A 16,995-nucleotide genomic window follows, 5' to 3' on the forward strand; every position below is an offset into this window, starting at 1 on the left:
TAACCAATCAGAGGTCAGGGAAGATGAAAATCAGCCAATTGCTGATGACTATTGCTTGGAAGAATTCGCGCGAAAAGCAACGTTACGGCATGAAGTAAAAGTTAAATTGTTTGAATTGTTCTTGTCTTTCTTTATCAAGACCATAAAAAGTCAGGTAAAAATAATTTTAATGATTTATTTACTTCAAGCAAGAAGAATACAATAATAACATGTAATAACCTAATAACTACCAATAAAGGTAATATCTATAAGCAATTTCAGTAAATAGCAAATAGTTGTAAAGCAAATAAATACAGCGAAATGTTCAGTGAAACGAATGGCAGGATGCTATACGCGAATCCCGAAGTCTGGTTCCATTTGACAAGCCAATAATTTGATAATTTAGCCATTTAAGTCTTGTCATCTTGATGTAAGAAATCAAGGTAATTTCTAACAACCCTAGAAGAAAATAAACGAGAAAACAAGTTCAGATAGGCATTTAAATGTTAGGGATTTTATTATATATGTATATATATTATATTTTCAAGCTATTTAACTTTTTCGCGTCAAGAGCCAAAGTTTGAAGTGACAAAATCTTGGTTGATTCGGGGTGAAAATCAAGTACAGTTGTCAAGAACTTAAGAATCTAGTCCTTTATCTTGTACTTACTAATTCGTCGATAACTTTCTGAACTTCAGCCACCGGGAGGTCGAGATGCGAAGCAACACTTGCAGCTGGTTGTCCCCAGTCGCAGGCAAACGTTTTAATTTGCGCCTTCGTTTTGTCGTCAATACCTGGACATTTTGGTAGAATGGTGTTGCAATTTGAGATGACGTCATTGACTGCTTGTACTGGAAACGCGATTTCAGTGGCAATGGTACTCGCTGCTCTCTTTTTGCATATATTGTCCTCACAAATCCTCTTTTTCATATTCAGGTCCTCCACAATGCATTTTGACGAGCAATTGTTTGCAATAATAAAGCGTACAGTCTTGAGTGGCTTTTCAACATCGTCCATTATATCCTGGATTTTCGCCGATTTACAATAATGCAGGTGACAGATCTTCTTCACATTTTTGCTGGAAACTTCGCAAATCCCACATTCTTTGACTGCATCTGCCACCTGAAAAAGATGTTGGGGTTATGAGAAAAATGTTCTGATACAGTGCCGTTGTATATTGGAATCTTGTAGTAATACATTAGTCTAAGTTTTATTGTTAATGGCTGGTTTGGATCTTGTAAGCAAAAGCGGCCTAGCATAACATCTCGCTTTTACGACAACTTTTCGATCAATGTCCCTCTCAATGACAATGCCATGATTTCACGCTCAAGACAGTACTCAAATAAGCCTGATCATGAGTAAGGATTATTTCAACATGATTCCTCGGAGATACCGTGAGTGTTGAAAAAGTGTAAAATATTCAAATGATAAGTTAATTACCCGACTTTCTTTCAAGGTAACCCTCCCTGCGATTTTAGCGTTCGTTTCGTAGATGCAGTGAAAGAAACAAACGAGGTTTTTCTTCTGAGGACTGAGAGGGGGACAGGTGGGGAGAATGATTCGGCAATTCGGTATTACGTCATCAACAGCTTGCTTGGGGTAGTCCACTTTCTCAGCGATGGCACTCGAAGTTAATCCTTTGCATTCACTCTCTTCGCAAATCTCCTTTTTCACGTCCACGTCGTAAATGATGCATTTTGAGGAACAGTTGTTCGCAATGACAAACTGCACCGTAGGTAGTGGTATCTCAACATCGTTTACTATTTTTGTTATGTTCTTAGATTTACAGTAGTGTTGATGACAAATCTTTCTCACGTCTTTGACCTTGACAGCGCATATCGGACAATGAGCCTGGATTACCATTTCTACCTGAAGAAATATGATAAATCAACGGTCATTGATTCCGAATTTACTGAAATGGCTTTCTACTCATTTCAGTTTACTGAGGGTGGATAAATCAAGAAACATTGTTTCTGAAGGTGGACAATGGACAAGCCAAGAATGATTTTTCCTTCGTCTTGTATTCTGAGGATGGCCAAGCCAAGAGTGATTGTTTCCTAGTCATGTTTCCTGAAAGTGGACAAACTACCTAGGTTAACATGTACATCAATGTATGCAGTTACCTGGCTTTCCTTCAAGATGGCGTGTGGGGCAATATTTGGAATAGTTTCAAAGGAGCAATACAGAGTACACGTTGTTTCTATGGACTTGGGAGTGATCTTTGGGTCAGGACATCTTGTCAGGAAGTCGGCGACCATAGCAGTTGTAAGATCCTGTGTATAATTTAGGAGTTGCGAAACGATGGTATTATGATCGGTGTAACCTTCATAAAACTTATTACAAACACGGAATAAAAAGTCATCACTGTTTAAGAGACAGTTTTCGTTCCATCCCTCGTGTTCTGCAAACTTTTTGAGGATTTTCCTGAATTCCTTCATGGAGGTGTATGGTACTTGTTTATCGTTCACACAATCTTTTCGGTTTAACTCGTTCTTCTCGACCGCCACTGAGTGGAACAAGCGTTCAAACTTGTCTCTGCCCATTCGGCAGTCTTTTAATACAATGTTTATAGCGTGTAGTTTGTCTCCCAGACAGTCATATTTATATCCAACGCTTTTCAAAGCGTATATGAGCGATATTTCAAGCTGCAATGTTCTTTTCACGCCAGCCGCGGCAATGTTGTCGATGAAATACTGGATAGTATCCGCCGTTGTGGCGTTCGCATTTTCAGCATTAAGAGTGAGATTCTTGATTTCTTCCAGCCAATCTGTAATATTTTCACTCGTCAGGATATCTTTTACTTTATCCCAAACCTATGGTGGATATTAGTATAACACATTGACATTGTGGATTAATATTGAACGTTATCGGTATTATCACAACGTGGATTTCTTAAGCCCGGATGAAACGAGGACGCAAGTCATCGCAAGTGTTTGCTTGTGCTTGCTTGGTACCTCGTTTGACCGGCTACTTGCGATGACTTGCGAAGACTTGCGGTGGCTTTTGTCTATCGTTTGACGAATCTCACGCAAGTCACAGCAAGTAAACTTGCGATGGACTTCCGCGGTCCTCGTTTGATTCAGGCTTTAGCGTCGGACCGTTCCTAACTTGAGTCGGTTACATACTTTACCATTGTATCCAGGTGATCCCGCACTCATAACTGTATTTTAGCCAATCAGCACTCAGAAAGGTTGTCGAAATAGAAATCTATTCTGTAGTTGTAGTAATAGTGGTAATTCTGTAGTATTTACTCGATCATATCTTTTCTTATTGTTTATGAAACTGGTCGAAATTTTGTGATTATTTTTAGTTATAAGAACTATAGCTCTGACATAAATTTGAGACCGAAAAAGTAGATATTAAGTTGTACCTCGATCTTTAGAATAATGCCATGTAATTCATGATCGGTGCGTTATTTAACAATTATTTGCCCTTTGTAAAATTATACTAATAATCGATAACCTGAAAGCTTAATGGCATGAATTGGTCAATTACCTCAACTTTCACCTGTCTCTGGAGTGGTAGAATTTCAGTGACTTTAGTTTTCTCTATACTTTCACTCTGTACTGCCAGATCGTACGCTCTATCTTGCATTTCGTTGGCTAGCGATTGGCAGGCGTCTATTTGCTTCCATGTACTGTATATACTTAGTACTACATAAGATAAGTAAAAGGGAGTACGGATAAGATTTGGAGGACATTTTTAAAGATTGATTAAATGGAGGCATTGTCTTGAGTGATGGTGATAGTGGCGATGGTTTTGAACCTGGTGATGAGCCTAGCCTGGTGGTGATGAACCTGGTGATGAATCTGACCACGTGGTGATGAGCCTAACCAGGTGGTGACGAACCTGTTGATGAATCTGACCACGTGGTGATGAGCCTAACCAGGTGGTGACGAACCTGTTGATGAATCTGACCACGTGGTGATGAGCCTAACCAGGTGGTGATGAGCCTAACCAGGTAGTGACGAACCTGTTGATGAATCTGACCACGTGGTGATGAGCCTAACCAGGTGGTGACGAACCTGTTGATGAATCTGACCACGTGGTGATGAGCCTAACCAGGTGGTGATGAACCTGATTATTAATCTGGTGATGAACCTTGTGATGAACCAAACTATACTTTCTGCTAAGCATCACTAACCTGTTACTGCAACATTAATTGCTCCATTTATTCGAGGTCCCCATTTGCTTGGTTGCTTCTGTGCAACCTGAGCCTTGTACTCCATCTTTGCGCTTTGTCGAATTTGTTTATCGACCAGTGGGTTTTGAATACTCTTCACAAACATGTCCAGTTTGACAGCTCTAGCCTTAGAACTGCCTGTGAGAGACTGTTTTGCTTTATTTATAATATCAGCCCGCATGTGATTGTACATCTAAAAGTTGAAAACACATTACATGAATCAAAGTTTCATCAAGATTTCACAGTGGCCTGTATGTATTTTTGTTAACAAAAATGAGCTGATATATCCCAGGTTCAATTTCAGGTTCAAGTTTGGAAAGGTGACAGCAGTTTCCAGATTTCTTCAGTCTCTGAACGAAGATATTATATTAAAAAGACTCACTAAGTATTCTAGCACGCAGAAAGACTAGCTTTTACACCTGTAGGATATTTTAACATCTCACCTTGTTGATGGCGATTCTTTGTTTCATCATTTCCACCATTTTTGCTCCCAATGGCAATGCAATGCTCAGCGCTAGCAGACCATCGTCTTCCCATGTCCATTTATCGAACATGCCTTGCACTGGCCCTCTTCCAAGTATATCATCAAGACTGAATCGGTAATCTCGCAACAACGACTGCAATAAAAAAGCAGCCGATAATTTTTGCAGTGCTAAAAAACTTGCTTTTTGAACTGAATTTTCTTTTTATTCGTCCTTCTTTTATTATTTATCAGATCTTTATTATAAAATAAACTTATTACCTTATTATATATTTAATCGAAATGAAAAAGTCCCACTCTCATTATTTCTGTTATATCTTTCCAGATAAAAGACAGTCAATGTTCCCCAAGTTTTAAGGTTATTTGCACCACCTGCACTGGGCCTGCAGACGTTTGTTAACGCAAAACGAATAAGTACTGATTTATTTACCTGGATTTCCTTGGTTCTGTTTAAAAAGTTATAGGTGAGGTTTCTATCCGTCTCAATCATTTGAAACATAAAACGTTCAACCTTCCCATTGATATTTTCAATAGCTGTAAATATTCTCTTGAGATCAATATTTGCGCTGATTCCATCTGTCGCCAATTGGTACGCTAAAAAACGACAAACACTTTTCATTTTTGTGTCATGAAACTTTCACTTTCTCACAATCTCGTTCTCTTGGCCTTGGGCTTCACTCTATATGAGACGTGTATCCCACCATGATATAGAACCGATTGTCACCTCTTATCTAAAACCATCCACCCCTATTCTACCCCACCCTTACCCCACCCCTACCCCACCTTTACCTCACACTCACCCTTACCCCACTCTTACCCCACCCTTACCCCACCCTAACAATGACTTTTCCGTACTATCCAGTGCTAATTTATCCATGACATCCAACTTCTTCTTTAACTTGTCTTTCTCTGTTCTGATATATGCATCATTTACATCGGGCGTTGTACAAACATCGGGACAGTTCACATAGCGGCATGGTGGTGTTTTACAGCTAGTTGGTTTAAAATCGTTGCATTTCGTTATTTCTGTATAGATGGTGACTCCAGTGCTTGCTGCGAAGCTCAGTCCTGCCCCCAATCTGAAAGCGTTACCCCAGGCACCTCCTGCGGAAAAGAAAGCAATATCCATAATTCATTAAGGCAAGTTGCTCCTCGTCTTATAACTTTCGACGTCTTATAACTTACGACGCCACTGACTTACGCTTTTCTCTGGAATGAACCTCTACTGATTTGGGGATCTCAGAAGCTAAATCGGGTGAAAAAAGATTTTAGTTGAGAAATATGAAGGTTTGTAGTGGGGAGAAGGGAGGCACATCCATAAATTCAATTATTTAACTTTTACCAAACTGATTTCGTTTGGAAGCGTAGCCAGCATAGTGGCGTAGCCAGCCTGACAATTTGGTCATGCTATGCAAATTTCAAGTCATTAGAATTATTCATTTCTTTAAAAATTCATTGTTTTCACAGTCAATGAACACCAAAATATTAGCATAGCATGACGAATTGTCAGACTGGCTACGCCACTGAAGCCAAATAATGAATAAACATTCCCCCAATAAGTATCTAGGTAATTGGCCTGGCCCAATGCATGAATTTCAAATTATGATAACCACTGCACTCAACTGGGATTGGCAGAAACAAATTTCACAGTTTCATGCCTACCTTCACGTTTCTTCCTGTCTTTCTCTTCGTCTCTCATTTCGACACTTCGACTTTCCAAAAAGTTGAATTTATTCAGCACTAGGAATATTGCTAACAACGTCAGCGCGATTCGAGCCATCTCAGTTTTGTAAGTGAACCTTTTCTCGATTTTTTTTCCTACCCTATCAAAAGATCAAAAGAAGTCAGACAACCGAGCGATCCACTTATATTGGTAACTGACTTCTCTCCAAGACAACAACCAACTAGCAAACTCCCAGTCGTAATGGGCAATTATGTTTAATATCGTAAATATATATCAAGTGAGGGGAACTAACTGTCAAGACCATATCAAGAATAGTTCTTTCCGGGCCGTTCCGGTTATATTGTGTTCGAATCAAATCACATCAAGTTCCCTTGGACTTGGGTTTAGTAAATTAATCTGGGTTGTTCTAAACTTCTCCTCCTCGAGGATGGAAAATAATGCCGTGATTAACTGGAAATCAGAATTATGAGTTACTTTACTAACTGAACAAAGATAACTACCCTTACCAGAACCACCTTCCTCTCTCTTAATTTCCCGATACTTTAGACTTCCTCTCGATTCTTTAATTCAACGTTGCTTTCTTCAAACATGTTGAAGGTGGCCTTTTTATACGCGATAACTGTCCTGTCATACACCCGGAGTGCGATAAACATTCTTGTATACGCAATTCCGTAAACAAGGGTGTTTCAGGGTTACCTACGTAATCCATAAATGTAACAAACGGTTGCCGTAAGTGGCAACCATTTCCGTGGCAGTTCACGAAACCCAAAAAAATTTTATACATTCAGTTTAAACATGCATTTTTTAGTAAAAAAAAAGACGCCTAAGAACAAGTTTTCCACCAACTTCATTTGATGGATTTTGACATTTTGTTTTTCAAATGTTTTGTCCATGTTGCGTGATCCGATGTTGTTCATTCCCAGCATGACATCCCCCATACAACCTCTCTACGTCATCTCGTGACAAACCGTCAGATTAGAGAGCTTACGCAAACAGGACTGGACGGCACCTTTGTAATGGCGTGTAAGAAATGGCGTTGCTTCCGCTTTTGCTAATCTTTTTTTTTTATTTTTTTTTTATCTATGCATTATATGGTTAGCAAATGGTTGTATGCATACGCTACCGCGTGCTGGCATGATAAACCTCTACAAACACAATAATAAATGCATGTTTATCCATTATCTCCGTCATGACGGCAGTCCAGTGGGTGAGGGGATCTTTGATTCTCTGATGGGATATCCTTAAGTTGTTTTTTTCGGCGGCGCTTCATTGAACTCCGCAGCCCTTGAAGCACTGAGAATATCTACATATTACTATAATTATCATATTACCATGGCAGGGTCAATATCAAATTTGCCTGAATGAATTGTCGCAGGGGAAGTAAGTTTTGCGATACGAATAGGATGGTTTGCTAAATTTATGAAGTAATAATTTAACTGCTAGGTGTTTTTACTGGCTGAACTAGGCTAGGTTAAGCTAAACGTCTTCTCTTTTAAATATTTTTAAATACTCTTAAGTGGCATTTGATTAATTGAATTCATGGGACAAAACGCGCTCATGCACATTACATTATGGAAATAAGGTTCCCCTGCCTAGGAAAAGACTGGATTCAGTGTTCAGAGTGCAGGCTAAACGAAGAATGTTGCTCTCTTGTCACATGCACTCACACCAACGAAGGCAATATGTAACCTGTGCATGTAACTTTTGACTTGTTAGATTTTTTAATTTTTTATGAACCTTTTAAGTGACATTAAGCTAGCATTGTTGAAGTAAATCACAACTTTATTGATAATTTTGGTTTATTATATACTGTCTCATCTCGCCCCACACCATCGGGGTAAGATGAGACATAGACAGTCCGTAGCTTTTTATGTATAAATACCAGAATACTTAACCAATATGAAATACTTTGCAGTATTACGTAGATTTAAGTTTATTCGACGTGTTAAATATAAAAAAAACCATCTTCATGTGTTTCCTTGTGTTTTTATGGACGTTTAAAGCCTTAAGTGTTTCGTTTTGCCTCGTATTACCCAACAAGAGACGCACTAGTAATGATCCAAGTTGACTGTATTATTTACATATCAAATATGTCCTTGTTGCGTGATCCGGTTTTGTTCATTCCCAGCGTGACATCCCCCATACAACCTCTCTACGTCATCTCGAGACCAGCAATCAGATTATTTCCGTCATGACGGCAGTCCAGTGGGTGAGGGGATCTTTGATACTCTGATGGGATATCCTTAAGTTGTTTGTTTCGGAGGCGCATCACTGAACTCCCTTGTTGCAACCCTAAAGCACTGAGAATGTCTACATATTACTATATCATATTACCATGGCATAGTCAATATCAAATTTGCCTGAATTAATTGTCGTAGGGGAAGTGAGTTTTGCGATACGAATAGGATGGTTTGCTAAATTTATGAAGTAATAATTTAACTGCTAGGTGTTTTTACTCTGTTGAGCAAAATGCTAAGCCTATAAGGGGAATATTGTGGGGCAGATTTGACCGGTAATAAGTCCATTAGTGAACCAATACATTGGAATAAAATTATAGAAACAACCCATTCTAACTTTGTCCACGCAAAGTTCACACGTAAAAGCTAAAATCTAATTTGTTGTATAATCGCATGCTACAGATTGAACAACGTTATCCTTTAAGCAATTTTTATCCATCTTGCAAAATATAGTGTTAAAACCACCACTGTGAAGTTAGCCGCGGATTCGGCCTCAGATTCGGCCTCAGATTGGGCCTCAGATTGGGCCTCACATTCAACTGTGTTCAATCATTCAAAAGTAGAATTTGGTCATTTAATAATAACAGGTTTTTAGCCATTTTTTCGTTTAAACTTTATAAATACGAAGATGTATAGCTTATTTATGCATTGCTAGACTGTAATTAGAACAAAGCAGTCGATTTTATACAGATTTACAGAGTAAATTGGTTATTAATTTTGGGCACTGTGTGAGAAGTTGTTGACCCGCATAGATATGGCATAAACTAAAATGTTTTATTGCAATTCCTGTGTATACGTCTATATTTTACAGAATAATACGGCCTTACAAATAGCGTGCATCGTTGGGCTGCACAGTCACAACATACTCGGGATTATTTGCTTCCTTTCTCAAATTAAAAATGTCCTTATTATATAAATACAAAAGACTTAACTAGTATATAATCCTCTCACCGACGCTATCAATGTTACAATTTGCCAAAGTCAGTTGCTGCAACAGGAATTAGCGTAGATGTGCATACAAATCAAACGTACTATTGCCATATGACAAACAATGGTCCAACGAGGTTAGGATTACAAGTTAAACTCGGCGCAACTTTCACACGCATATATAAGGCGCTATTATACGAATCAAGATCAGGTTACAATTGAGAAAAGTACTTAATATTTAGAGGATGGTTTCTTATTAACTGTCCATACAAATGTTCTCAAATTTTAGCATTCAGTACATTACTGTACGATCTTTCTAACGACACATACGTTTTTGCGGTAAAAAGAAAAAAAACGAGCGTTTTTGCGATACATTCGGCTTCCATTTTTGACGTATTATTGCGTAATAATGAGAGCACAGAAAAACTAAACTATTGTAATTCTGAAACAAAAGTTGTAAAATTAAATATACTTTCCAATGGGTAAATGAATATCAAGACAGAATGAAGCAAAAAAATCTATGTAAGAGACATAAAATGGGCTATTATACGAATCAAGATCAGGTTACCATTGAGAAAAGTACTTAATATTTAGAGAATGGTTTCTTATTAACTGTCCATACAAATGTTCTCAAATTTTAGCATTCAGTACATTACTGTACGATCTTTCTAACGACACATACGTTTTTGCGGTAAAAAAAAAAAGGAGCGTTTTTGCGATACATTCCACTTCGATTTATGACGTATTATTGCGTAATAACCAGATGACAGAAAAACTCAATTATTGTAATTCTGAAACATAAGTTGTAAAATGAAATATAATATCCAATGGATAAATGAATATCAAGACAGAATGAAGCAAAAAAATCTATGTAAGAGACATAAAAGGGGCTATTATACGAATCAAGATCAGGTTACCATTGAGAAAAGTACTTAATATTTAGAGAATGGTTTCTTATTAACTGTCCATAGAAATGTTCTCAAATTTTAGTATTCAGTACATTACTGTACGATCTTTCTAATGACACCAACGTTTTTGCGGTAACAAGAAAAAAACGGGCGTTTTTGCGATACATTCGGCTTCCATTTTTGACGTATTATTGCGTAATAATAAGAGCGCAGAAAAACTAAACTATTGTAATTCTGAAACATAAGTTGTAAAATTAAATATACTTTCCAATGGGTAAATGAATGTCAAGACAGAATGAAGCGAAAAAATCCATGTAAGACATATATAAAACGGTATTATACGAATCAAGATCAGGTTACAATTGAGAAAAGTACTTAATATTTAGAGGATGATTTCTTATTAACTGTCTATACAAATGTTCTCAAATTTTAGCATTCAGTACATTACTGTACGATCTTTCTAACGACACATACGTTTTTGCGGTAAAAAGAAAAAAAACGAGCGTTTTTGCGATACATTCGGCTTCCATTTTTGACGTATTATTGCGTAATAATGAGAGCACAGAAAAACTAAACTATTGTAATTCTGAAACATAAGTTGTAAAATGAAATATAATTTCCGATGGATAAATGAATTTCAAGACAGAATGAAGCGAAAAAATCCATGTAAGACATATATAAAACGGTATTATACGAATCAAGATCAGGTTACAATTGAGAAAAGTACTTAATATTTAGAGGATGGTTTCTTACTAACTGTCCATATAAATTTTCTCAAATTTTAGTATTCAGTACATTACTGTACGATCTTTCTGATGACACATACGTTTTTGCGGTAAAAAGAAAAAAACCCGGGTTTTTTTCGATAACTTGGACCCAAGTTTTTGACGTATTATTGCGTAATAATCAGTTCACGGAAGAACTAAACTATAGTGATTCTGAAGAAAAAGAAAATGTACTCTTTAATATAAATATAATATAATATATATAATATAATATATAATGTTATAGGTATATATTTATTCTTATACATAAATATATCGATTTATATTGATTCAATTATTCGGCGATCATAATAAAAATTCTTTCAATTGCGTTTTGTGAAATTGACATGGATATATTCTTGAAGTCATTTTACCCAGATCTGCAAGGATATCATTGATTACTGCATTCATTGCATTTTGTCTACCTGAAATATTAAGACACGAAGATACTGGGCAGTTGGCATAAGCTGAAAATGATTTAAAACAAATTACAATATTTAATATTACATTACTTTTCTTACCGTGCTTTTTTGAATAACTCGTGTAGGTGACTAGATATTGTCTCAGTTCCTTTCTCAGTTTTCGAGTCGATTTTAAATTTTTTGACTAAAACACCTTTTCTCTTGTAGTTTACATTTTCTTTGCAATAAAATGCAAGATAAACAGTATCGGACGCATGATTCTCCCACTCATCTGTAACACATCTAACATGTGCGTCATCAATCTCTGCAACTGTGTCATTTTTGAATAATAAAGCGGTATAGTGTCCACTGTACATTTCTTCGCCATGATGTAATGCACACGCATGTAATTTGTATTGGCATGGTTGGTCTGCGATTACAGGAATTTGCGTTTGCAAATGTACTTTTGAATGTAGCTTTCTTAAAAACCCACCAGAATTTTCAAACCGTATGAACATTAGAATCAAAACTTCAGGTAGCGATAATATTCTAGCAATCCGTCTATGCTCTGTCTCTCCTTTGCAAGTCTTGCACTTTGATTGATACTTATACTCCTTTAAACTCTTATAAAGCGAATCCGACACATCCGCGATTTCCTCGCCTAACGGAATGTATTGGGTCGTCATTGTTTCTGGAGCATTCGTTTCTTTTCCTCCACAATTGCAACAAACCTTTGTATATTCCAGTTTAAGTTGAAAATGAAGTGTAAGGACATCTTCATATCTCTCATCACGAAAAAGAAACCGAGTTAAACTCTCGTGTATATCGTTTTGCGTGTGTGGTGTGTAGTCAAAATCATCTTGAAACACTTCGTGCAGTTCTTCTGTTAGTTTTTCAGCGCTCTTATTATTACGCAATAATACGTCAAAAATGGAAGCCGAATGTATCGCAAAAACGCTCGTTTTTTTTCTTTTTACCGCAAAAACGTAGGTGTCATTAGAAAGATCGTACAGTAATGTACTGAATGCTAAAATTTGAGAACATTTGTATGCACAGTTAATAAGAAATCATCCTCTAAATATTAAGTACTTTTCTCAATTGTAACCTGATCTTGATTCGTATAATATCACCTTATATATGTCTTACATGGATTTTTTCGCTTCATTCTGTCTTGAAATTCATTTATCCATCGGAAATTATATTTCATTTTACCACTTATGTTTCAGAATTACAATAGTTTAGTTTATCTGTGCTCTGGTTATTACGCAATAATACGTCAAAAATGGAAGTCGAATGTATCGCAAAAACGCCCGTTTTTTTTTCTTTTTACCGCAAAAACGTTGGTGTCATGAGAAAGATCATACAGTAATGTACTGAATACTAAAATTTGAGAACATTTGTATGGACAGTTAATAAGAAACCATCCTCTAAATATTAAGTACTTTTCTCAATTGTAACCTGATCTTGATTCGTATAATAGCGCCTTATATATGTCTTACATGGATTTTTTCGCTTCATTCTGTCTTGACATTCATTTACCCATTGGAAAGTATATTTAATTTTACAACTTATGTTTCAGAATTACAATAGTTTAGTTTTTCTGTGCTCTCATTATTATCAATAATACGTCAAAAATGGAAGTCGAATGTATCGCAAAAACGCCCGTTTTTTTTCTTTTTACCGCAAAAACGTTGGTGTCATGAGAAAGATCATACAGTAATGTACTGAATACTAAAATTTGAGAACATTTGTATGGACAGTTAATAAGAAACCATCCTCTATGATTGTAACTTGTTCTTGATTAGCATAATGGCATCTTATATATCTTTTACGTAGATTTTTTGCTTCATTAAACCTTTCAGTTAAATTTTGAGCATCTTTGGCTATATATTCAGTTTGATACCATAACTAATATTATAATTGTCTAATCTCTAATGTGTCTAATCCTCTTGAATAAATGTGTCTTTTAATTAAGCAGGCATAATGAGATCATCTTTCTTTCGCATTTTGTTCGCTTAAGTGCGTCTATTTTACATGTCATCACTGTTTTAATTGCTTTACTTTAATAGCAGGTCAACCTTCTGTCTTCTGAGTAATCCCTTAATGCCTAAGCGCAGGTTCCATCGTCTGCGCTACAAACGCATCAAAACACGGCACAGCACATTGTATTATTTTGTAGAACAATGAAATCATACCTTCATATAAACAGAAGTTTTAACTTCAATGCAGTGGATGGAATAGGCATGCATTTTGTATGAAATGCATAAATTTAAATTGCACAATTAGGATGATAACGTGGGTATATATGTCAACACCATGTAATATTGTAAGATGTTTTTGCAATGAGTCGTTGCTGTTGCCCTGAAACATTCAGCGTGTAACGTCTGCGTCTTCAACTGATGTGTACTTTTGGATAGATGGGAAAATACTGTTCTAAATAACGTTTGAAACGATCTATATATGCGTGTGAAAGTTGCGCCAGTTTAACTTGTAATCCTAACCTCGTTGGACCATTGTTTGTCATATGGCAATAGTACGTTTGATTTGTATGCACATCTACGCTAATTCTTGTTGTAGCAAATGACTTTGGCAAATTGTAACATTGATAGCGTCGGTGAGAGGATCATATACTAGTTAAGTCTTTTGTATTTATATCATAAGGACATTTTTAATTTGAGAAAGGAAGCAAATAATCCCGAGTATGTTGTGACTGTGCAGCCCAACGATGCACGCCATTTGTAAGGCCGTATTATTCTGTAAAATATAGACGTATGCACAGGAATTGAATAAAACATTTAGTTATGCCATATCTATGCGGGTCAACAACTTCTCACACAGTGCCCAAAATTAATAACCAATTTACTCTGTAAATCTGTATAAAATCGACTGCTTTGTTCTAATTACAGTCTAGCAATGCATAAATAAGCTATACATCTTCGTATTTATAAAGTTTAAACGAAAAAATGGCTAAAAAACCTGTTATTATTAAATGACCAAATTCTACTTTTGAATGATTGAACACAGTTGAATGTGAGGCCCAATCTGAGGCCCAATCTGAGGCCGAATCTGAGGCCGAATCCGCGGCTAACTTCACAGTGGTGTTAAAACCTCGTGTTAATGTGGCCCGAAAATACAGACAAGGGAACGAGCACATGCATCATGGAGGCTGGGGAGAATCAAGTAAACATTGAGTAATTTACGATGCATTTTAGTCTTGTCCCCAGGGCCATGTTGCGAGCGTCTGCGATCAGCTAATCTGTAATAATTCCATGTTTAGTAAATCCTAAACACGAATTTAATCCTTAAGATTAGATTTAGTATTAAGGTTAACCTTAATCGACCATAACCATAATCTAGGACATAATCCTAATCTAATTTCAAAGATTTGGTGTATACGGTAGTAAGTGAGCATGCGTGCCTTTTACGGTGAAGAAATGACAAAAGGCATTCGTAATATGAATGAAATATCACAATGATTTCCAAACAGGTTTTTTTTCATAAATTTATTAACAAAATTACTTCAAATGTGCAAGCAAAGAGTAAAAAACTAAAAAACTATCTAGATATAAACTAAAAGACGTGTACATGCAGATGGTGGTTCATCGTTTAACAGTTCTGAAAATAGAAAACACAATTGTTAATTAGGTGAATGTGAACAAAATACTTGCTTATTTATTTGCTTATGTGTTAACATACTCACTTTGACAAGAATGGCTTGTACGTCTCTCAGTCCAAGACGAAATACTGCTGCAATCGCATTTACTGGAACACGATATAAACAACCTAACTGTATGATGGTAGCTTTCATTCTCTCGTCGATCCCTGGGAAAATTATGAATATTATGAATATCTCATGAATATTAATAATAGATATACATAGGCATTGTCATGCGCAATCTGATAACCAAGATGCTTTCAGTAACATCTCATTCATAAATAATTTGACTATGGTAGCAAAGGATTTTTATTGCACGTGTATTCCTCGCAGATTTGCTTTTTCAAGTCATCGTCATCAATGACGCATTTTTCCTCGCAATCGTCGGCGAATGGGAATGTTTATTCATTATTTGGCTTCAGTGGCGTAGCCAGCCTGACAATTTGGTCCTGCTATGCAAATTTCAAGTCATTAGAATTATTCGTTTCTTTAGAAATTCATTGCTTTCACAGTCGAATTGTCAGACTGGCTACGCCACTGTGAAGCCAAATAATGAATAAACATTCCCCCAATAGGCGTCTAGGTAATTGGCCTGGTCCAGTGTATAAATTTCAAATTATGATAACCACTGCACTCAACTAGCTGGGATTGGCACAAACAAATTTCACAGTTTCATTCCTACCTTCACGTTTCTCCCTGTCTTTCTCTTCGTCTCTCATTTCGACACTTCGAGTTTCCGAAAAGTTGAATTTATTCAGCACTAGGAATATTGCTAACAACGTCAGCGCGATTCGAGCCATCTCAGTTTTGTAAGTGAAACTTTTCTCGATTTTCTCTCTTATCCTATATCAAAAGATCAAAAGAAGTCAGACAACTGAGCGATCCACTAATATTGCATGGTAACCCACCGCGCTGGTAACTGACCTCTCTTCAAGCCAACACCAACCAACTAGCAAACTCCCAGTCGTAATGGACAGTTAAGTATATATCAAGTGAGGGGAACTAACTGTCAAGAGCATATCAAGCATAGTTTCCAGGCCGTTCCGGTTATTAAGGTGGCTCCCTACAATTTTTTGAAATATTGAAAACTTGTGGTTTTGATTTAAAATTTTAGCACGAGATTTCTTGGTAAGGAAAAGAAATTTCCCAGATATATTAACCAACACTCTAACAGTCAGAAATTGCCCATAAGCATGACGTCATTACCGTTGTTATGGTAACAATGGCGATTCAATATGGCCGACATTTTACCTATTCATGCATTTTACTCGAAAACAAGTTCGGTTACCCCAATTTTTTATTTTATAAAAAGTTTTCTTACAAAAAAATGGAAAATATGAACCAGTTAAAAAAAATTCTATAGAGCCAAAATTATTAAAAATGAAAAAACGTGATTTTTCGTTATAGAAATTTTTTGGCTCTATAGAATTTTTTTAAACTTGCTCAAGTTTCCCATTTTTTTGTAAGAAAACTTTTCATAAAATAAAAAATTGGGGTAACCGAACTTGTTTTCGAGTAAAATGCATGAATAGGTAAAATGTTGGCCATATTGAATCGCTATTGTTACCATAACAACGGTGATGACGTCATGCTTATGGGCAATTTCTGACTGTTAGAATGTTGGTTAATATATATGTGAAATTTCTTATACTTGCCAAGAAATCTCGTGCTAAAATTTTAAATCAAAACAACAAGATTTCAATATTCTTAAAACTGTAGGGAACCACCTTAATCTGGGTTGTTTTAAACTTCGCTTCCTGGAGGATGGAAAATAAT

At 36.4% G+C, this 16,995-nt stretch overlaps 1 protein-coding gene across 1 annotated transcript; it reads right to left on the bottom strand.

Annotated features, from left to right (window-relative positions):
• Nucleotides 1-189: 189 nt before the first annotated feature.
• LOC114517256 lies at nucleotides 190-16,168 on the bottom strand. The gene is made up of 12 exons (XM_028536923.1): nucleotides 16,144-16,168; nucleotides 15,902-16,062; nucleotides 5,845-5,889; nucleotides 5,499-5,747; nucleotides 5,074-5,237; nucleotides 4,606-4,779; nucleotides 4,124-4,355; nucleotides 3,475-3,632; nucleotides 2,103-2,792; nucleotides 1,420-1,848; nucleotides 649-1,101; nucleotides 190-438 (listed from the first exon to the last, which is right to left on the bottom strand). Exons 2-12 carry the CDS (start codon nucleotides 16,017-16,019, stop codon nucleotides 430-432), a joined length of 2,721 nt encoding a protein of 906 aa, XP_028392724.1. The 5' UTR covers nucleotides 16,020-16,062; nucleotides 16,144-16,168; the 3' UTR covers nucleotides 190-429.
• Between the last annotated feature and the right edge of the window lie 827 nt (nucleotides 16,169-16,995).

This window comes from Dendronephthya gigantea, unplaced genomic scaffold (genome assembly GCF_004324835.1).
Source record: "Dendronephthya gigantea isolate DGI-Jeju-01 unplaced genomic scaffold, DenGig_1.0 000007F, whole genome shotgun sequence".
Lineage (NCBI taxonomy): Eukaryota > Metazoa > Cnidaria > Anthozoa > Malacalcyonacea > Nephtheidae > Dendronephthya > Dendronephthya gigantea.

Bases quoted from the DNA above. Each gene is read 5' to 3' on its own strand.
- LOC114517256 (XM_028536923.1), bottom strand. From the start codon at position 16,019: ATGGCTCGAATCGCGCTGACGTTGTTAGCAATATTCCTAGTGCTGAAT. The intron at 5,238-5,498 runs GTACGGAAAAGT...GTCGTTTTTTAG, and splicing joins GGATAAATTAGCACTGGATA to CGTACCAATTGGCGACAGAT. The intron at 3,633-4,123 runs GTTAGTGATGCT...TATCTTATGTAG, and splicing joins AATTAATGTTGCAGTAACAG to TACTAAGTATATACAGTACA.